Source organism: Rhamphochromis sp. 'chilingali' (assembly GCF_963969265.1).
Source record: "Rhamphochromis sp. 'chilingali' genome assembly, chromosome: 5".
Taxonomy (NCBI): domain Eukaryota; kingdom Metazoa; phylum Chordata; class Actinopteri; order Cichliformes; family Cichlidae; genus Rhamphochromis; species Rhamphochromis sp. 'chilingali'.
This window is the reverse complement of record NC_137932.1, coordinates 30,382,512-30,405,015: the sequence shown is the minus strand read 5'-3', so window position 1 is coordinate 30,405,015 and position 22,504 is coordinate 30,382,512. Positions and strand designations below refer to the sequence as shown.

The window sequence follows — 22,504 nt, the reverse complement described above, 5'->3', positions numbered from 1 at the left end:
TGAGCAGTAGTGCCTTACTTACATAATTTTTCCTGTAAATTTGCCATATTTAAAATAAAAGGAGGATATTAGCTTTTACAAGTTGACTTTCTCTGTTATAAGATTTCCCAACTATTGCCCTTAAATTACAAAAGTGGATAGCAACCTTACCCCAATTGACTTGGTGGGTGTTAGGAGGTTAAAAGACGCTGAAATATGAAATATAGTTATATTATATTATCTTCTTAATGTATAAACAATGCTCCACGCAATATTTTACATTTGTCCATTTAGGCATTAATTTTTTTTATTTTTTATTTTTTATTTTTTGACGGTACAATTTTACATTTATTTGGGATTTTCTATAGTCCACACATGGTATACATACAGGCTCAAATGTATAAATATACTCAAATATTTTATTTTATTTTATTTTATTTTATTTTTTTTGGTGTCCCGTTTGGATCTTTAGCCATCAGAATTGTTGTCTTAAGGCCAAGAAAGATGCCAAGCGGATTTATTTTACCAAGTGGATCATCATGGCCTTGCCATATTGGTCCATTTGATTGACCTTTATTATAATTATGAATTTATTTTATTTTCAGTTGCTACAAACGGGACAGACATGACTGGGGGATAGGACAGGGAGAAAGAATGAAAGAAAGAGAAGGAGAGAAAGAAAACCAAAGGGGAGAAGAGACGGTGAGAAGGGGGGGAAGAAAGAAAAAAACAAACAAACAAAAAAAACAAAACACCTGGGTCACCTGTATGGAGAAAAAAAACAGAAGAGAAAGCAAGCAACAAAGAGCAACATAATAAAAAAAAACAGCACCATCACAATAAACTAGCTAGCAGTAGATATCAGTAGATACTAAATAATAAACGATATTGTGCAGCACGCAAGATAGACAGCGCACAATGTGCTTTGAGGCAGCAGCCAAGAAAGCTGTAGTCCGCGTCTGTGAATACCCGTGTGTACACCTGTGTGCATACCTGTGTGGATCAGCATGTTTGCATTCCAAAGGTTTCTCCATGTAACGATCTGCTAGGGAATGTGGGGAGCCACAGCCCCGTCCTCCAGGGTATGAAGCAGGTATGGAGGAGATCAAAACTCCAGACATCCAGAGGTCCCCAGAACACAAGAGACCAAGGAAGACCAACAGAGGGGCAGCCGTGCCACTGTCCCAGTAAGAGCTGAGGAGAGTCCCAGATGAGGGCTCACTCAGCAGCTGCGGAGCAGAAGCCAGGGGGAGTTGCAGTGACGCGCCCGTGAGCTCCGCCGGCAGCCAGCTGTGCCTGAGTGACCGAGCCCCAGGCCGAGAGGCCGGGGGCACCCCACCTCCGAAGTGGCCCGAGCGAGCCCCAGGCTCCAGGCCCCGATAAGCGGCGGCCAAGGAGTGAGCCGGTGTGTACCCGGACGCCCACCCCCAGACACAAAGAACCACCAACGCACCGACACCTGAGGGAGTCCGCCACTGGCAGGGGAAGTGGTGGTGGGTGGAGATAGGCCTCCAAACCTTGGATGTCCCCAGAGAGGTGGCGTCTGATACCCAACCTGACATATAGACACAGACATACAGGCACACACAGACACAAACATCCATTCCCACCCTCATGCTCTCATATGCACTTACTCCACACTCAACCAACGTGGAGACAGACATAAAGAGACGCTGTACACACGATCACACTCCCCAAGCATACTCTACGAACCGGGTCTAGGTACCCTTGCCCCTGGAGGGGGAAACTGCACCCAGACCCAGGTGGTGTTACCCTTTTCCCTGCGGTGGGGAGAGGCAGACCGCCCCGACTCCGCAGCAGCAGGGAGGCCCCACACTCCAGACCGCAGTCGGACGGCCAACTCCTCCTAGCCCCCCCCGCTCCAGCAGGCCGCAGAGAATGGGGGTGAGAGAAGACTCCAAACCTCCCTCCACCCGCTCATTGTAGTGTTGATGCATGTGTGTTCTAAGGTGCATTTAAAACCCAGGAGGGCATGGAGCTACCTGCCAGAGAGCAGCAGGTAAGCGCATAGTCCCTCCTGCTAGCCCTCAATGTCTACGTGTATTGAGAGGTGGGCAACGACGCCAGGGGTGAGGTGTACACCCTGATGGTAATTTGGACTCCCTGTATCGTGCCCACCCCCAAGATCCTATATGTATGTGTAATGAGAGTGTGAGTAATGTGAATGTCTAAGTTGTGGGATAAAATTGAGGCAGAGGCAGCCAGAAGGGGACAGAGGGGGGGGTAGCCTCCTCTGCACCCTGGTGACATACCCCTACTCCAAGGCCCTGCATGTGTGGGTGGTTGTGGTGGAGCAGGAAGAGGGAGGCAGCTGGAGATGGGGAGGGAAGGAAGGGAGGGGCAGGTGACCCCTCCCTGGGGCCAGCTCCCCCGCTGACCCCAGTAGGCACTCCCATACTCCGCGACCCGCCAGGGAAAGGGGGCCCAGGCCCATCCAGACCGGGGGCCAGCGCAGCGGCGCCCCCCGGCCCCACAGAGCCCAGGACAGTCCACCCAACCCCACCACAGAGAAAACTGCACCCACCCCACCATCCACTCATCTTCCAGACTACATGAGACAATATGTCATGATCCGGAGTCTGCGACTCCGTGTTTATGTTTAGTTTATTAGTATTCTGTAGTTTTGGTTACCTTGGGTGTTTATACTCTTCTGTTTCATGGTTCATGTTCCTATGTTCTGTGTCCCCCAGTCTGTGTTAAGTTGGTGTGTTATGTCATTGCGTGTATGTGTTTCCTGTTTTATTGTGAAGGTCTGCGTCTTATGTGAGTGTTTTCAGTTTGTCTCCCTACTCTCGTCACGTAATCACTCCCAGCTGTGTTCCCCACCTGTGTGTAATCTCCCTGTGTTCTCTGAGTGTATTTAAGTTGTGTCTTCTGTCATGGTAGTTGCTGGTTTGTCTGTGTTGTTTCCCCTCGGTCTCCCTGCGTCTCTCCGTATGTATTTCCCCGGACCTCCCTGCATCTTCATTTCTGGTTTGTGTTGTTAGTTTACCCAGTTTAGGTTTCCGGTTTCATGTTTTCCCACCATTGCTGTTTGTACCCACCCTTGTAAATAAATATTCACCTGCACCAGAGCTGCCACCTTTTGGGTCCTTTCTACTACTCCACACGGCTTGCCCCGGCAATCCGTGACACAATAGACGCCCAGGCTGAGATCTTCCTCCACCTCTCCTGTATCTCCCCCTCCTGCAGGGAGTTCCTGAGGAGAGGAAAGCTCCTGTAAGGTGTGACAATCCCCACCAGTTGAAGAGCCCCCCAGGTGGCTCGATGCACCGGCGGCACCCTGCACCAGGGATGGGCCCCCATGCACCCACCCGCCCACAACCCCGGCAACACACCAACCAGGACCCGAGGCCCGGCCAGGGCCCCAGCCCAGAGACGGAGCACCCCCAGAATCTCACGCCCATCCCGGACCCACCCAGGGGCAGACAGGCTACCAGGTCAGTAACCCACGTCCGTCAGCACAGACCCTCCCCTAACCCCACTGCACGCAGCCACGAGGAAACAGTCACCCGAGAGCCAAAAGAGCCCCCAACCGGACATGACCTCTACCCCGGGTTGAGCCCCCCAAGGAAGATGCCTCCGGGGAACCCCCCGACGCCCTAAGCCTGTCCCTACCCCCACACCAATCACAACAGTGAAGGCGGGACCAAACTATGACCCCCCACTAGGTGATGGAGCTGATCAAAGGAGCCAAGAGCAATTGATCTGATGTGGTGGCAGAGGCTGTATCAAGACTAATGTAATCTAATAGATAATTTCTATATTGGTTAGAATTAAGTTTGTTTTTATTTTTCCAGTTCATGAGGACAGTTTTCTTGGCTATGCATAGGGCAGTGAAAACCATATGGGCTATATTCTTTTCTGAAGTGACATTATCTAAGCTGCCCAACAAACACACTAAGGGGGAAGTTGGAATGTTACATTTCAGACACTTTGATAAGTCTTCACATATCTCGCGCCAAAACTTCTGCACTGGTGGACAGAACCAAAGAGCGTGAATGTAATTGTCTGGTGTATTGCCTTGACAGTGTGAGCAGTTGTTGGAAAATGTAAAGCCCATCTTGAACATCCGATAACCTGTATAGTGCACTCTATGTAATATTTTGTATTGTATTAATTGCAGACTGGGATTTTTAATCAATTTAAAGGTTTTTAAGCATACCTGAGACCAGAAGCTTTGGTCTAAACTGACTGATAAATCTGCTTCCCACTTTGCAATAGGAAGGGATATTGATTCATCTAATTTAGAAAGTGTTCTGTATATTTTAGATAATAATTTGGGGGATTTAAGAGTAAAGAAATGTGCCGCACTTGGTGGTGTTTGTAATTCAACTTGACTGAGGTTAAATTTCTTTTTTACTATGGATTTAATTTGTTGATATTCTAAAAATCTTTTCTTGTTGATCCCATATTGTGCAACTAGTCTGTCAAATGGAATAAATTCTGTTCCCTCTAATATATGTTCTAAGTATTTAATTCCTTTACAACTCCATTCTGGGAAATTAATCATATTATTGTTTTGTAATATGTCAGGGTTATTCCAGATAGGTGTACGTTTGCATGGGATTAATGAAGACTCCGTTATTTTTAGAAACTCCCACCATGCTGTCAGAGAGAAGCTGATGTTGATACTTTTAAAGCATTCATGTCTTTTGATGTTTGAGCTAATAAATGGTAGGTCTGAAATCTCTAGATCCTTGCATAGTGCCTGTTCAACATCTAGCCAGGGCTCATCTAAGAAGGTATGTTTTGACCATTCTGAGATGAACTGAAGCCTGTTGGCTAAGAAGTATTGGTGAAAATTAGGCAGATCTAATCCTCCTCTATCCTTGGTTCTTTGTAGCGTTTTTAAGCTGATACGCGGGGGTTTATCTTTCCAAAGGAATTTGGAAATATATGAATCCAGAGATCTGAACCATTCTTGTTATGGTTTGTTAGGGATCATCAAAAATAAGTAATTTATTTTTGGCAAGATCATCATTTTTATAGTGGCGACCCTTCCCATGAGTGATATGGGTAAAGATTTCCATCTAGTCAGATCGCCTTCTACTTTCTTTAGAAGTGGGATGTGGTTTAATTTAGTTAAGTCTGAAAGCTTAGGAGAAACATTAATACCTAAATATTTAATATTTAGGCATTTAGGCATTAATTTAAATGACACTGAGAAAAGGCTATTGGCCACCGGCGTGGAACTGCCAAAAGTAGATAGGGCATAACCATACATATGAAACAAGAAAAGACCGCAGTGTAATCCATTTATTTCAACATATTAACTGTATTCTGAATATGACCTTTTTAAACAGTAACTGTAATGGAATACAGTTACTTATACTTTGTATTTTAACTACGTAACGCCGGTACATGCATTCCGTTACTCCCCAACACTGTCTGTGCAATATCTCTATTATTTTTATTATTATTCTGAGCTGGATTCTTGGAATTCATTATTTTCAGGTTCCTCTCCATTAACCATATCGAGTGAGTGTGTGTGCCTCTGTGATCACTGGAGCCATGCTGTCATGAGCAGTTTCCCCCTAGTAGAGTAGCCTAGGCTAAATTGGTTCTGGGTGAGGGGCCAGATTAAAAGAGTTTTAAAGGGGAAAAAAAACATTAATGAAATTGAATCTAAGGGTTTCCTGCTCAAGACACAGTTACTAGAGTCCCCAAATTCATTACAACTTGCTCACTAATAACTCATAACAATTATGTTATTATAAGTTATTATTGTAATTAGAGTTCATATTAGCTATTTGCTCATAGTTCAGTATTGGAATTTATAACAGCTGATACATGAAATTTTTAAATAGTATGATTGTTGATATTGCATAGTTTTCCACTATAGAGCAATCTGTAACTCTCTAGTTGATGTTTGTATTTGGAGTTAGTGCTTCAGTTTGAGAAGCAGTGACAACTTTGTTTATGCTTATGTGCTGAGTGATAGTTCAGGGTACTAAGCTTTCTTGGAATCACTCGGCATGGTGTTTGACAGAGACGACCAGGAGCTCAGTTGTTCTTTTGGGGGACATCGACACTCACATGGGCAATGACTGTGACCTCAAGGGGTGTAACTGGGAGGAGCAGCCTGCCCAGTCTGCAAAAGAGTAATGTTGTTGGACTTCTGTGCTAACCATAGTTTCTCCATAACAAACACCATATTTAAGCATAAGGGTGACGCTAGGTTATAGGTTGATGATCATTTTTGTAATTGTTTCATTGTTGCATTACAGCATGCAGCCTTGGATCCTTTGGTAAAGAGGAGCTGAGCTGCCAACTGATCACTGAGCACAGACCTAGTACACCCAAATGTGCACTCATTATGCTTTGGGAGTGACTTGCAGAGACCTGAGTAGAAAAGCGCTATATAAGAACCAGTCCATTTACCATTTACCTCAGAGCATTAAACTGCATTAGTCTGCCATGGCAGTTGTGCATTATACAAGCTGCTTTGTGATTTTCCTCGACCCCAACTTCTCTTTTAATTCTGGGTAGATTTAATGTCACATCTCTTGTCACTGATGCCTGGTTTGTTCTGTGTTGGATTCTGCTCCTGCTCTTCGGAGGTCCCAGAACAGTGATGCTGCCAAATATGAAATTACATCAATTTGACTATAGTGTTCCTGACTATTTGTAATGTTGTGCAAAGAGCCATCAGGCATCCATTCCATTTGAATAGCATTGTTTCATATCCTCAAGTCCATCATAGTAATCATGGACAAGAGAACGACCGCAAAAGAAATGTCCATCAATGAAGGGAAGACAACATGTGTCAAACATCATCATCTCCAAGTTGGCCACAATAAGAAAACTGGCCCCAGATGTGACTGTGGTTAGGGGGGTTTAAAAAGGAAACTTCAGAAGAGTTTGAGCCTACCCACCACTCAAGTAGTCATGTAAAACCTAGGTTTTTTTTATTTAAAGTGAGCTGCATTAAAGAAGACTCAGGATCATGGAGTTTACTAAAACGCACATTGGCAAAGCAAATAATTTTAGTGTAATCCTTTAGACAATTTTAGTGTATCCTTTAGACAGACTAAATAAAATGAAAGATGAGTTGCATCAGCTCTGTGTTGTGTGTGTCATACTCTTCCTCTGTCACAGGTCATCTCTCTTCCAACAATACATTGACTTTAAATATGTGCCTAAAAGCACCCAGTGAGGGTCTCTGAAGGTGCTGCAAAGATCTTAACCCAACTGATCATCATGTTTAAGAAATACCTTTTGCAAACTTATCCAGAATGTATTTGTTTTATCCTTGGAAACTAATAACATAAAATAAACTTCAGCAATCGACAAAAATCAAATGGGATGGTTGTAGGGCTGGGTATCGTCATTAATTACTACAACTGATTCAATTCAACTTTGACTCAGACAGCCAGAAATATTATAATTATAATTATTTGTCAGTGCATATCCATATTTTTATATCTATGTATAAAAACAAAGCTGACTCTTCTGAAACTTCATTACATGGGAAAGCATCACAGCAGATGCCTTTGTGTCAAAGTAACTGATGATAAAACAGAAAAATATGAAGGAGATTTTCCTGCCCTGGTCTTTTATTGCATATAACCCCCTTATTCCCTTATTCTGCAGTAGATCATAAACATCACTCAGCATATGAACATTACCTGATGCTGCTGAAGTGAAGCAGGTTTTATTGGAGACACAGCCAAGTGTCTGTGAAGGTTCTCAGTCATCCAGGTCATCGTAGTCAAAGGAGCTTGCAAAGAAAAGCGTCTGGACTTCTTTAAGTTGCTTGAAGACGTTTCACCTCTCATCCGAGAAGCTTCTTCAGTTCTAAGGTCAAATGGTGGAGAGTCCCAGATATAAACCTAGTGGGAGTAACCCCCCACAGAGGGACAAAAGGACCCCCTGATGATCCTCTAGTCGCCTGAGCCAAGGTGTGAAACTGGGCGTGGGTCCAAATCAGCCAGAGTTTCGGGTGTGTTCATTGTGAAACCTGGCCCCACCTTATCATGCGAATTCCTGAGGTCAGATGGCCCAGGATGTGAGTGGGCGTTAAGGCGTCTGGGAAGGGATCTCAAAACTGGATTATAGATGGCAGAGAGTTGGTGTTGTAAACCCCCACCTCTGTTCAAAGATGGTCGCTCACAGTGGACATAGATGGCTTCTTTCACTCCTCTTTCAAACCATCTGTCCTCTCTGTCCAAAATGTGAACATTGGCATCCTCGAAAGAGTGTCCTTTATTCTTAAGATGCAGATGGACTGCTGAGTCTTGTCCTGTGGAGGTGGCTCTTCTGTGTTGTGCCATGCGCTTGTGAAGTGGCTGTTTGGTCTCTCCAATGTAGAGGTCTGAGCATTCCTCGCTGCACTGTACAGCATACACCACATTGTTGACCTTAGAACTGAAGAAGCTTCTCGGATGAGAGGTGAAACGTCTTCAAGCAACTTAAAGAAGTCCAGACGCTTTTCTTTGCAAGCTCCTTTGACACAGCCAAGTGTTTTGTAATTTGCAAAAGCTGAAATTTCTTCAGTATTAGCATTTGCTGTCGAAGGTCATTTTTAGAGAAAAAAAACCTGGCAGCCAACAACACTGTACACAACAGTGGACTGGTGCAAGCGAATAATGCAGAAAATAGAGATGGTAAAGTGGTATTGAAGTACATTGAGAGAGAGCTGTGCAGGAAGTGTGATTTTATTGTAGTGGAAGCAAAACAGCAAAGGTATGAGGGAATTGATGACAATGTTTTTTCAAACATGAAGCGTAGTTTTGATATTCTTTTGGTGCTGGTTCAGTGAATTTTGGTCGGGGAGTGATGAAACCAAATCTTCTTGTGAAAACCTGCTCTTTGCAATCATCAAACTGCTCTTCAATCATTTGCTGTTTTAGCTGCTTGGCTGTTCTTGAAATAGTTTTGTAAGCTTTAAGTTAAGATTCTGGCAAAATACATTTATATTTAAAAATTGATTACGGTATTTAATGAATGAATATCGCATTATTCATATTAAAATTGATTTGGAGTCTCTTAAACCCACCCCTGGGTGGTTGTAGCTCAGGAGGTAGAACAGGTCATGGGTCATCTACTAATCGGAAGGTTGGTGGTTTGATCCCTGGCTACTTCAGTCTGTATTCCAAAGCATCCTTGGGCAACATATTGAACTGTTGGTCAGAATATAAATGTTGGATAGGAAGTACTTAGCTATGGGGGGGGTGAAGTGTTTAGTTGAATGAGGCACGTTGTATAGAGTGGTTTGAGTACTCGAGTAGAAATGTGCTATATAAGAACCAATGCATTTACCAAAAGCATGTTTCAAGACAGGTTTTCTTTTTTTATAGTTTCATGTTTGGTTAATGTTGCGAAATCAGTTTCACCCCAGTTCTTTTATTCCTCGGGCATCCAGAGACGGCACCGGAACTCAAAAGTAGTTATTTCACAAAACCTTTATTCATCTTTATTCATCTTCATTTAAGCATGCATCTTCTAGAAGGGGAGATGTGCCAGGCCGGTGTCCCTCTGCAGATCTTCCACCTCTTTGTTAGTTACAGCCAGCTTTATAGAAGTGAGTCTACGTGAGTGCGTGTGCATGTAGGTGTGGGTGTGTCGTAACAGTTAAAGCCCTGTGTGTGTCGCTGTATACGTGACTTCCTGGGGGTCATAAAAGTAATCTCCTCACCCAAGCTAAACCAAATTCCTCTACACAACATAGAAAACAGAGTTAACATATTACAAACACTGAGACCCCCACTCTGCATTCACTGGGCCATTGGCCTCTTGTAGTTTTACATTTACAGATAAGCATGTGGAGAGTCTCCTGCAAACCTACTTCTAAGTTATGGCAATTATGAACTTTTATTAAAGGTATAAGCATCAGCATCAGCAACCCCCAACTGTAGCTTCCTGACTCCTTTTATGACACCAGACCCCCAGTGTCCATAAATTCCTTTCTCTCTGAACAATTACACACACTCTCAGGCTACTGCTAAGCCAAACTAAAACACAGACCAATCCTTCCTTATTCCTGCGATCTAAACAAATTTAACACATCATATTATAATAATTATTTTCTTGTACTCACATTAACTTTCCCAGTACCATTAAAGAGACATGCATAACACCCTGCGTGTTATGCACTGCACCTATCTGTAGGTGAGATCTTCTCAAACAGGGCAGACTAGCTGCAAGCTATCCAATTATCCATCCATCTTCTTCTGCTTATTTGGGCCTGGGTTGCAGTGAAAGCAGCCAAGAGATATAATCTCACCAGCGTGTCCTGGGTCAGCCTCGTCCCGGCGGGACATGCCTCACCTAGAAGGTACCCAGGAGGCATCCTTATTGGATGCCCAAACCACCTCAACTGGCTCCTTTTGATGTGGAGGAGCACCAGCTCTACTCTGAGCCCCTCCCAGATGGCCGAACTCCTTAGAGATAGCTCTAAGCTTCCACCCTTCAAAGGAAGCTCTTTTCTGCCACTTGTGTCTGTGATCTTTTTCTTTCGGTCACTATCCAAAGCTAAACTTCTCATCTTGGAGCAGAAACTTGTCCCTCACCCAGAGTGGGCATTCCACCTTTTTCCTGTTTGAGGACCATGGTCTCAGATTTGGAGGTGCTGAGTGTCATTTCCACCACTCCAAACTTGGCTGAAAACTGTTCCAGTGCAAGCTGGAGGCCATCACCTGATGAAGCCAACAGAACCACATCATCTCCAAAAAGCAGAGATGAGATTCTGACACCACCCAGGTGGATGCCTTCTGCCACTTGGTTATGTCTAAAAATTCTGTTCATAAAAATCATGAAATCTGGATGTCTGAAGTCTTGATCTCCTCCATACCTGCTTCATGCCCTGGAGGACGGGGCTGTGGCCCCCCCACACCCTCTAGCAGATCATTACATGAAGGAACCTTTTAAAAAAAACAAGCGCGTCCATGCTCACAGGTGTACACACGGGTGATCACACCCACAAACTACACCCTTTTTGCCTCCTACCTCAAAGCACACTGTGTTCTGTTGATCTTATGTGCTGCACAATAATGTTTAATATTTAGTATTTACTGTCATATTCCCATATATCATTGTGATGTTGTTTATTCTATTACTCTTGTTCTCTTCTGCTTGTTTTCTTTTTTCTTTCTCAGCAGGTGATCCAGGTGATTGATATATGCATTTTTTTTCTTTTTTTTTCTGCTCATTCTGTTGGGGTTTTTTTTTGCCCTTCTCCCCCGTCCCTCTTCTCAGCTGTTTCTCTTTCCCTCTTTCTTTCTCCCCTTCTTTCCCCCAGTCAAGTCTGTCCCGTATTCAGCAAGTGAAAATAAAATAAACAATAAAAGGTGAATCAAATGGACCATTACGGCAAGGCTGGGATGGTCAATTTGGTAAAGTAAATCCGTTGGGCATCTTTCTTTGCCTTTAGACAATAATTCTGATGGCAAAAGAGCCAAACGGGACAGGCAACAAAAAAAAAAAGGTCAAGGTCAAACAGTGTTGGGGAGTAACGGAATACATGTACCAGCATAACGTATTTAAAATACAAAATATGAGTAACTGTATTCCGTTACAGTTACCGTTTAAAAAGGTGGTATTCAGAATACAGTTACTTTGTTGAAATAAAGGGATTACACGGCGGTCTTATCATGTTTCATATGTTAGGCTCTGCCCTCTCTATTTTTGGTAATTCCACACCAGTGGAAACCCAAACAAAAGTGAAAAGTGTTTGTGCAGACCTAATATTTAGGAGAAGACTATTTCAAAGTCTGGGGCCTACCACAGAGAAGGCTCTATCACCACGAGATATGAGTGTAGTCTAAGGAATGGATAGCATTGATTTTGAGCTGGACCTCATGGTTTTTTCCTGGAGCATAAACAGATAGGAGCACAGACAGGTATGAAGGGGCTCGGGCATTGAGTGACTTAAAAACAAAAAGTAAAAGTTTGTATTGGATCCTGTAGGAAACAGAAAGCCAGTGTAGAGAAGATAGAACTGGGGTTATATCCTCTCTAGCAGATGAGCAGCTGCATTTTGGACCATCTGAAGACAATAAATGGAGGCCTGGTCGAGACTGTTACGACCCGTCTAGGGCCAGGCAATAACATGAGTGAGGCACTCGCTCCCCCCCCCCCCAAGACCCAAGCAGCCACAGGAAACAAATCTGTTCTTAATAATGTGATTTATTTATAAAGTGGAAAAAAGAGGAACAACGAAACGGGAGTGTCAACACTTCAGGGTGAGCCAAGGCCAAAATAATAAACAAAAATAAAATCTACACAAATCCCGCACCCCCGACCTTCCCAAAACAAAGTCCAAAAATAAAGACAGAGTCTGACCTCCTTAACTAATTCAAAACAGGAGAAAACTGGTGATCAAAAGAAACGGCAGCTCACCCCTACCCACTCCACTTCCACAACTTTCAAACAGCACTGCAGCCAGCGGCTGTCACAGGTACATTGCTGGGTCATGAGGAGAAACGCGAGGACCTCTCCCACCATGGCACTCCAGCCTCCTTCTAATGGGCGGGTCCTCCAGCTGGAACCAGTCACGACGGGGCTGTATATCCACGCACCAATCGGAGCAGGGCCCTGGCACAGCTGAATTAACATAAACAGATACATTACCTGCACAGAACAAACACATGAAAATGCAAGTTCGTAACAAGACCAAAATACAATGAATTGCAGTAGTCCAATCTGCAAGTATGGAAAAGGTGAATGACACTTTTGAAGACGTTAGTCGGGAGTTATGGCTTTGCCTTAGCTAGCTGTCTTAACTAAAAAAAGCAGGATTGGACTACTGCCCTCACCTGCCTACTTAATTTAAAGGAACCATCAAGGTAGATACCGAGGTTTCCTACGTGTCTTGCAGTAGGAGGATAGGGGGCCCAGAGCGTTGTCAACATTGCCGAAAATGACAACTTCAGTTTTATTTTCATTTAACTTTAGAACATTTAAAGACATCCACTGTTTAATGTCAAGAAGGCAGCATTGTAAAAGTTAGGGTCAATCTAACCCTGCTTTTAAAGGCAGATCGATTTTACATTAAGATATACAGCTGGTGCTAATTTTCCAACCAATAAACCACTTCAGACATGTTCATTAAGGTTTTAATAGTTAACCAAACCTAATGGCACAGTCACATAGTAAAAAATAAGATGCCAACCTCCTTGCAACTAATAGAAAATTGTTGGTTATCCAGTGATTCCACTGTTTTTTAATTTGTTGCCTTCAGCGACCAAATACATCACTTTTGATCACAACCCAGTTGCACATGTTGCCTGGTGGGAGGCAATCTGCAATCTGGACTTGGCTCAACTGGTTGCCAACTGGTTGTATTCCTATATAAAAGGAATGTTTCCAAGCTTGCTTTCACCATTTACTGTTTTGGTTCACTCCTGCAGCTTCTAATCAGGCTTGCATCCTACAGCTGGTAGCTATCAACATAATTATATGGATTATCATAATTATTACCTGATACATGTATTCTAGTAAATACAAACCCCCAGTTTCTCAATTAAAATGTTATTTTCATGGTATAATCGAATGGCATTGTCTCTGGTATGCAATTAATAATGTTTATAAGCACTAATCTTTGTAGACCATACTTTTAAATACAACAGAGGCACTAAAAAGTGCTACGTGGATTGACTGCTTTTCTTCAGCCAGGACCCGTAGTGCTCATGATCCAGAATGACAGTTCACCAATACTGACTAATGGATCTCTTTCTGTCCATGTTATCAACAGGTGTTTACACTTCACGGTTCATTTCTAAAGAGTGAATAGAAACATGTGGCAGAGCATAACTAAAATGTCTAGACACTTTGAACTGAAATGCTATGTGTTTTGTGGCTTCTTGGTAAAAAAAAAAAAAAAAATCTTGGTGGGAATCCCTCATGGATCATTCTGGTTGCAGATTGGATCATCTTTTCAGGAAGTTGCATTTTAATCCTGATGGCATACAATTTATTCTGTAGCTGTAAGCCAGGTTTACAAAGCAAATGTGCACTATGTTGTTATTAATGTTGCATAACAGTCCTCCTGTGCAACTTAATGTAAATGAGGTCATTTAAACCTAAATCTATATTATCATGAATGTTTAATCAATAAAAAGAAGGATCAGGAAAACACACACACACACACACACACACACACACACACACACACACACACACACACACACACTTAAATAAAATTAAAAAACAAAAAACCCAAAACAAAACAAGACAAAACAAAAAAAATATAAAAAAAAGGGGGGGGGGGGGGGGTGTGATAATATCAATCAGCTGGTAAAACGTTTAATGACTTGCAATGGTTTACAAGGGGCCCCAGATTCGATAAAATTCTCCATATTTGGCCTTTGTCGCTAGGCCTATCTTTTTCAATTTAAGAAATGACATCACATCTCAAAACCCAAAAGAAACTGAAGGTGGCTTTGAAGATTTCCAAAGGAGCAAGATACAACATCTGGCCAAAAAGTGATGTAAAGGCTAATATTTTGAAGTGTGTAGGGTTAGTTAGACCAGTATTAACTGGAAGCCCCAAAATAGCCAAAAAAGGGTCCATGCAGACCTGAGTCCCAAGAGCCTTGGAAAGAATAACTGAGTACCGTACTGACTCTAGAAGCCACGGAGTCTAGGTCAAAGAAAAAACATGTGACTCAGGTCACATGGGGTTGCATGACATCTCTCACACTGATCCACCACTTGTGGGTAAATCTCAGACAGACGAGACTTCGAATATTAAACCCTGTACAATGCCTTGAACTGGATAAGTTGTTTTTTTTTTTTTGGCCTGTCCCGTTTGGCTCTTTGCCATCAGAATTGTTGTCTAAAGGCAAAGAAAGATGCCCAACGGATTTACTTTACCAAACTGACCATCCCAGCCTTGCCGTAATGGTCCATTTGATTCACCTTTTATTGTTTATTTTATTTTCACTTACTGAATACGGGACAGACTTGACTGGGGGAAAGAAGGGGAGAAAGAAAGAGGGAAAGAGAAACAGCTGAGAAGAGGGACGGGGGAGAAGGGCAAAAGACAAAAACCAACAGAACGGGCAGAGAAAAAAAATGCATATATCAATCACCTGGATCACCTGCTGAGAAAGAAAAAAGAAAGCAAGCAGAAGAGAACAAGAGTAATAGAATAAACAACATCACAATGATATATGGGAATATGACAGTAAATACTAAATATTAAACATTATTGTGCAGCACATAAGATCAACAGAACACAGTGTGCTTTGAGGTAGGAGGCAAAAAGGGTGTAGTTTGTGGGTGTGATCACCCGTGTGTACACCTGTGAGCATGGACGCGCTTGTTTTTTGTTTTTTAAAAGGTTCCTTCATGTAATAATCTGCTAGAGGGTGTGGGGGGGGGGGGGGGGGGGGGGGGGCACAGCCCCGTCCTCCAGGGCATGAAGCAGGTGTGGAGGAGATCAAAACTCCAGACATCCAGAGGCCCCCAGAACACAAGAGACCAAGGAAGACCAACAGAGGGGCAGCTGCGCCACTGTCCCGGAAAGAGCTGAGGAGAGTCCCAGATGAGGGCTCACTCAGCAGCCGCGGAGCAGAAGCCAGGGGGAGTTGCAGTGACGCGCCCGTGAGCTCCACCGGCAGCCAGCTGCGCCTGAGTGACCGAGCCCCAGGCCGAGAGGCCGGGGGCACCCCACCTCCGAAGTGGCCCGAGCGAGCCCCAGGCTCCAGGCCCCGATAAGCGGCCGCCAAGGAGTGAGCCGGTGTGTACCTGGACGCCCATCCCCGGACACAAAGAACCACCAACGCACCGATGTCTGAGGGGGTCCGCCACTGGCAGGGGAAGTGGTGGTAGGGGGAGATAGGCCTCCAAACCTTGGAGGGCCTGAGATGTCCCCAGAGAGGTGGCGCCTGACACCCAACCTGACATATAGACACAGACATACAGGCACACACAGACACAAACATCCATCCCCACCCTTATGCTCTCATATGCACTTACTCCACACTCAACCAACGTGGAGACAGACATAAAGAGACGTTGTACACACGATCACACTCCCCAAGCGTACTCTACAAACCGGGTCTAGGTGCCCCCGCCCCTGGAGGGGGGAACTGCACCCAGACCCAGGTGGTGTTTCCCTTTTCCCTGCGGTGGGGGGAGGCAGACCGCCCCGACTCCGCAGCAGCAGGAAGGCTCCACACTCCAGACCGCAGTCACCCACGTCCGTCAGCACAGACCCTCCCCTAGCCCCGCTGCACGCAACCGCGAGGAAACAGTCACCTGAGAGCCAACAGAGCCCCTAACCGGACATGACCGCTACCCCGGGTTGAGCCCCCCAAGGAAGATGCCTCCGGGGAACCCCCCGACGCCCTAAGCCTGTCCCTACCCCCACACCAATCACAACAGTGAAGGCGGGACCAAACTATGACCCCCCACCCCCACTAGGTGATGGAGCTGATCAAAGGAGCCCAGAGCAATTGATCTGATGTGGTGGCAGAGGCTGTATCAAGACTAATGTAATCTAATAGATAATTTCTATATTGGTTAGAATTAAGATTATTTTTATTTTTCCAGTTCATGAGGACTGTTTTCTTGGCTATGCATAGGGCAGTGAAAACCATATGGGCTATATTCTTTTCTGAAGTGACATTATCTAAGCTGCCCAACAAACACACTAAGGGGGAAGTTGGAATGTTACATTTCAGACACTTCGATAAGTCTTCACATATCTCGCGCCAAAACTTCTGAACTGGTGGACAGAACCAAAGAGCGTGGATATAATTGTCCGGTGAATTGGTTTGGCAGTGTGAGCAGTTGTTGGTAGACGTAAAGCCCATCTTGAACATCCGATGACCTGTATAGTGTACTCTATGTAATATTTTGTATTGAATTAATTGAAGACTGGGATTTCTAATTAGATGAAAGGTTTTTAAGCAAATCTGAGACCAGAAGTTTAGGTCTAAGTTAACTGATAAATCCGCTTCCCATTTTGCAATAGGAAGTGATATTGATTCATCTGTTTTAGAAAGCATTCTGTATATTTTGGATAGTAATTTGGGGGGTTTAAGAGTAAGAAATTGAACCACACTTGGTGGTGTTTGTAGTTCAACTTGACCCGGTTTAAATTTCTTTTTTACTATGGATTTAATTTGTTGATATTCTAAAAATCTTTTCTTGTTGATCCCATATTGTGTAACTAGTCCGTCAAATGAAATAAATTCTGTTCCTTCTAGTATATGTTCTAAATATTTGATTCCTTTATCACTCCAATCTGAAAAGTTTATCATATTATTGTTTTGTAATATGTCAGGGTTGTTCCAAATAGGTGTACGTTTGCATGGGATTAATGAAGACGCCGTCAATTTTAGAAACTCCCACCATGCTGTCAGAGAAGAGCTGATGTTGATGCTTTTAAAGCATTCATGTCGTTGGATGTTTGAGCTGATAAATGGTAGGTCTGAGATCTCTAGATTATTGCAGAGTGCTTGTTCTACATCTAGCCAAGGTTCATCTAAGAGGGTGTGTTTTAGCCATCCTGAGATAAACTGAAGCCTGTTGGCTAAGAAGTAGTGCTGAAAGTTAGGCAGTTCTAGTCCTCCTTGAACTGGATAAGTTGTAACCTAGCACAGGACATACTATAACGGACATTGGATACTGCTTTCTCCCATTGTTGATCTGAAAAGATTACTCCTAACTCCCGCTCCCAAACCAACCTAATTTTAACCACTGAATGCAATGGACATCTAATTCCATAAGTTGTTTATATATCAAAGATATAATTGATTTCTTTTTGAGTTTAAGGGACAACAATTCCTGCCAAGGAAACAATCACACGTGATCGAACCATCATCAACCACCTTTCTTCCTCTGAAGAATTAAAGCTAGTCCAAAGAACATTTATTCTAAGAAGCTCTTTGTAGATGCCGAGCTGCCTCAAGTGATTGTCTGCTCATTTATGACACTGAATGTACAAACAAGTAGAACACTGTTCTTTGTTCTAAAATAGGATCAACTGATGCATCAAGTAAGGCATAATGGATTTGTATCCTGTGATCTCAGCTTGGGTCATGGTTTTACATAAATACAGGCACATCCTTTTTAGCCATCTGGTGTAACCAGGGGTCACAAATGTAACAATTTACATGCTGTACGTAAGTATTTAAATCTTTCCAGAGAGAGATCCTGGAATATTTATAAATCATCAGTTCCCAGCTGAATTTCTGAAGTGACCCAGACTTTACGTACTTTTACTGTCATACAATCAGCGACTCAATTTAGTTAAGTGTATAGAAGACTTCACTGACTTTATATGACTTAGGGTTTATAAGCAAAATGTTTAAAACTGTCCTTAAATTATTGGATTGCATAACTGCTGACAGTGATGCCCCACCAGGTCACAGGCTTGGACAATGTCAGAGTTTCACCTCTGATACTGCTGGATAAACAAAAACTCACTCAGGAATGAGATCACAAAGAGCTCAAGTTTTCTCTCACGAAAGGGAAGCAGTTGCCTCCAACCCACTTCAAGTTCCTTCCTTTTGCAAGCTGCTTTTATTGTTTACACTCACGAATATTCATAACATTTGTTGCTATGTTAGCTAAGGCAGATTACTATAAATGGTTACAAAACATGGAGCGGGGTGTCTGTAGCTCAGCTAGTAAACCGGGTCACCTACTAACCGAAAGGTTGTTGTTTCAATCCCAGTCTGCTCTAGTCTGCATGCCAAATATCCTTGGGTTTTCTAAGCCCCCACTCCTAAATCAACACATTCACACACTCTAATGTCTGTTTCTCAATCTCACAGCCCATGTCACCTCTACTTGCAGCCGCATAATGACGTAAAGAAATATTTCTTAAAAATCATTTTTCAAAAAATGACCGACCTGAAGCGGGAGATGGAAGCATGTAAATATAATAATAACCACTGCAGCCAAAAAGAGTGCCTGACGAGCCCAGTTGTAAGTAAGCTATTAAGACTCGACTGTACACTGTGTTCACGTTTTCTTCCTAAACAATAAGTTCCATTGGAGCAGCCTTTCAACACCTTTCTCTGTCTCTCACTACCAAAGTTGCTAGTAAGTCCCTTTATAGTTCGGAGCCACTGACCTGTTTTATATACGCGCAGAATAGTTTTCTAAACTGCAAAAAGTGCATCCTTACTCAATGTCCACCCTACTGTTACTCATTTTATATTAAGCTTTAAAAATCTAGTTGGTATTGCTATGGCGAATAGCCTTCAGTAATAGAAATAAATCACACAGCAATAGTACATTCAGGTTGTTGTAAAAAGCATGACAATATATTAAGTAATCCAAAGTATTCAAAATACGTTACTCTCATTGAGTAACATAACGGAATGCGTTACAAAATATATTTTGGGGCATGTATTTTTTAATCTGTAGTGTAATACATTTCAAAAGTAACCTTCCCAACACTGTCCAGCTGTCACGCACGGATGCGGTAGCATCATGCTCTAGGCTGTTTTGCTACCAGGGTGCTGGTACTTTGCACAAAATGTGGTGAATAATAAAACAGGACGACAATCTTCAGATTCTTCCATTTAATCTCAAAGCAACAGCTAGATTATTATACACAATTTATACACAATTGTTGTGTACAGTTATACACAAGACCCAACAGGACCGTGATTCCTAATCACAACTTGTTCTGGAATAGATAAAGCAGGCTAACATTAAGCTTCTAGAATAGTCTTCCCAAACCCCTGTCTTCAACCCAATTGAAAATTTTAGGACTAAACTGACTCTACACCAGGAAACCAGTTTAAATAAATTTTAACAATTCTGCCAATTTAACAGGTCAACTATGCAGCGAGAATTATAATATAATCTTAATGATAGCTACCAAAAGCGACTCGCTGATGTGCAATTTGCTTAGGGACATTTAACTAAATGTTAGTGGGGGAGTATGTATATATGTATATGTTTGAGACTATATGTATATGTATGTTCAGAGAAATCATTAAAAGTGTAAAAAATTACCACAATATATATATTTTCAATATATACATTAAATGTATAAAAACTTCTGACAACAACAGTTGGCAAAAAAAAGTAACAATAGCTCTAGCGTTATATTGTTTGGTAAGAATATAACAAACGCTATATTGTTATATTCTTTACAATATAAAGAAATTCAAGAATAGATGAGAAACAAAGTCACTGACATCTATCAGTCAAAGCCATTTCTAAGGCTTTTGGATTCCAACGAACCACACTGAGAGTCATGGCAAAAATAGGGTGCCTGGTGCTAAAATTAAGGGTAAAACTTTAGCACCAGCATGGCAAAAGTTACTGGGAAATATCCTACATGAGAGGTTCATAAAAAAATTATGATCAAGATGTTAACAGTCAGATATACAAGGAAACCATAACGGCCCTAATGAGTTGGAGGCTTTTCTTCCACATAGTGACGCTGCATGGATTATACGTCTAACCAGAAATACATTATGAATGTTTGACTGGCATATTCATCAGTGGCACCGACTGCCCTGTGAATCTGAACAATGAAATCAACAAATAGATTCCACCTGGCAACCATGTATCAAGTTCTTGCTGCAGGAAGAAGATGCCCAAACACCGGAAGATGCAATCACACAGGCAGAGGGAGAGGTAGCTCCAGAATATGACAATATAATTCAAACATTTGTAGTCCATGCAATCAAAGGGGGCGCTGGACTAGAGAGCACCCCAACAAGGACAACATAACTGGGTGATGGGTAATACCTTGCAGGAGAGGTCCTTCTGACTGCTGAGGTTGAAGGTATCACACCTACAGTACACATAATAGTGCACAGCCTACGCTCACATAGTGATTTTCTATTTTGAAGATAAATTCATACACTGCGGGTACGTATCATGCTGATGCCATTTTGAAAATGGTTGAATGTGACCTAACAGTGCATGGCCAGAAAATCACCTTTCTTGTTGACAAAAGGGTGGGTTATTTCCAACTCCTTACTTTCAAAAAATAGATATAAAAACCTTATTTTGAGAAAAAAATAAAACAGTGATTCTGAGTTTGAGTTTTATAAAATTTCTTGTCACAACTTGGCTGAGGCTTTGATGTAAATGCTTATTGAGTCTGGCTGTTTTGGGCACTTTCAAAAGGTTCAAGTGAAGGATGCACACGCTGCTCCAGCTGACCACGCACTGCACGACTTCAAACCAGGAGACTGCCTGGTGGTTAGCAACCTGCTGAGGAAGCAAACAATGGAGCGGCCTATTCCAGGTGTCTCTAATGGCACACACAGTGGTGACAGTGCAAAAAGGGAAACGTGGGTGCATGCAAGTTGTTGTCAATGTATTCCATTAGCAAGGGTGGATGAAGTAAAATCGCTTTGCTCCACTAAACACCAGGTTTGGGAGGAAAATATCACATCAGCCTTGTTGTTTCAGCGGTGAATGTTAAATGGACTGGTTCTTATATAGCGCTTTACATAACTTGCCTCATTTTCCAATTAACATAACCACTTTCATCTATGCTCTAAGTGCTTTCTATCTAATATTCACACACCTTAATACTCCAATAAATACATCGGAGAGCAACTTCGGGCTATTATCTTGGCCAAAGATATTTTGCATGCAGACTGGGATTGAACCACTAACCTTCTGATTAGGAGGTGACCTGCTCTATTAACCCAGAAAGGAGTGCTGATCCTCATACTCCAAGTTCCAGCCACTAGACACCTCTAGGGCAATACTGCAGTAAGGTGCGATGGACTAAAGGTGACAGTATACCAGCCATAATGGTTGCTTTGCTCACCACTGCAACCTTGTCAGTTACTTGTATGTATATCCGTCATTAAGGTGCAGGAAGCCACTGCAGTGTTCTCCTGTATGATAGATATCACCACTTAGATAATATGGCCAAATAAGCCCTGATATAGGAGAAGTGTGAAGAATGCAAACCAAACTAGGCCTGAATTAAACCTTTTTGTTGTTTTGGTCTGATGATTGTGTGACAAATGTGATATACTGGTGTCAGATTGGATGGATGAACAAAAATAAGAAATGTAATGGAAATGTTTGAGCTTCTGGTACTTTTCTGAATCAAGCTGGCCTTAATAAATTAAAGACAGTCAGTTTGTGTGCACCTGGATTTCTAGATTTTCGCAACAGCAAAAGGACAGCAGCCGTAAACTAACATAGACTCTGAACTCCGGCACAAGTTCATGTCTATGTCTTGAGGCAACATTAGAAATGTAAATTTTTATCCTGCGTCTCTAAAACTCCACACTTGTGTCTACAATATCCTATTATTTAAACCCACCAGGTTCACACTTGCATATTTAAACGCACATACTCACGAGCAGACGTACTATTATAGACAGAATCTGTCAGCTGAGGATAAGTTCACTGGGAGCTGCATTTCCTCAGAAAACTCACTGACTCTCTCTCAGTCAGCGGTCAATATTTTCCACTCAATATTTCCCTGAATGTTTTAAAGAACTCAAGCATGAAAAGGTCTCAGGATTGTTGTGGGTCCATGCAAACCTTTAAGTGAAATACAATTTCAAAAGCAGAGACAAAAAAGAAAAAGGAAGCATCTGTGACAGTA

The 22,504-nt window shown here is 42.7% G+C and overlaps 1 protein-coding gene across 1 annotated transcript in view; it reads right to left on the bottom strand.

The window, feature by feature from the left end:
• The window catches only part of opn5 (opsin 5), an 82,299-nt gene extending 74,519 nt beyond the window's left edge, over nt 1–7,780 (bottom strand). Inside the window, exon 1 of the mRNA XM_080882748.1 lies at nt 7,632–7,780. Within this exon, the coding sequence (XP_080738874.1) occupies nt 7,632–7,709 (78 nt within the window). The 5' untranslated portion in view covers nt 7,710–7,780. The remainder of the gene's footprint in view (nt 1–7,631) is intronic.
• Between the last annotated feature and the right edge of the window lie 14,724 nt (nt 7,781–22,504).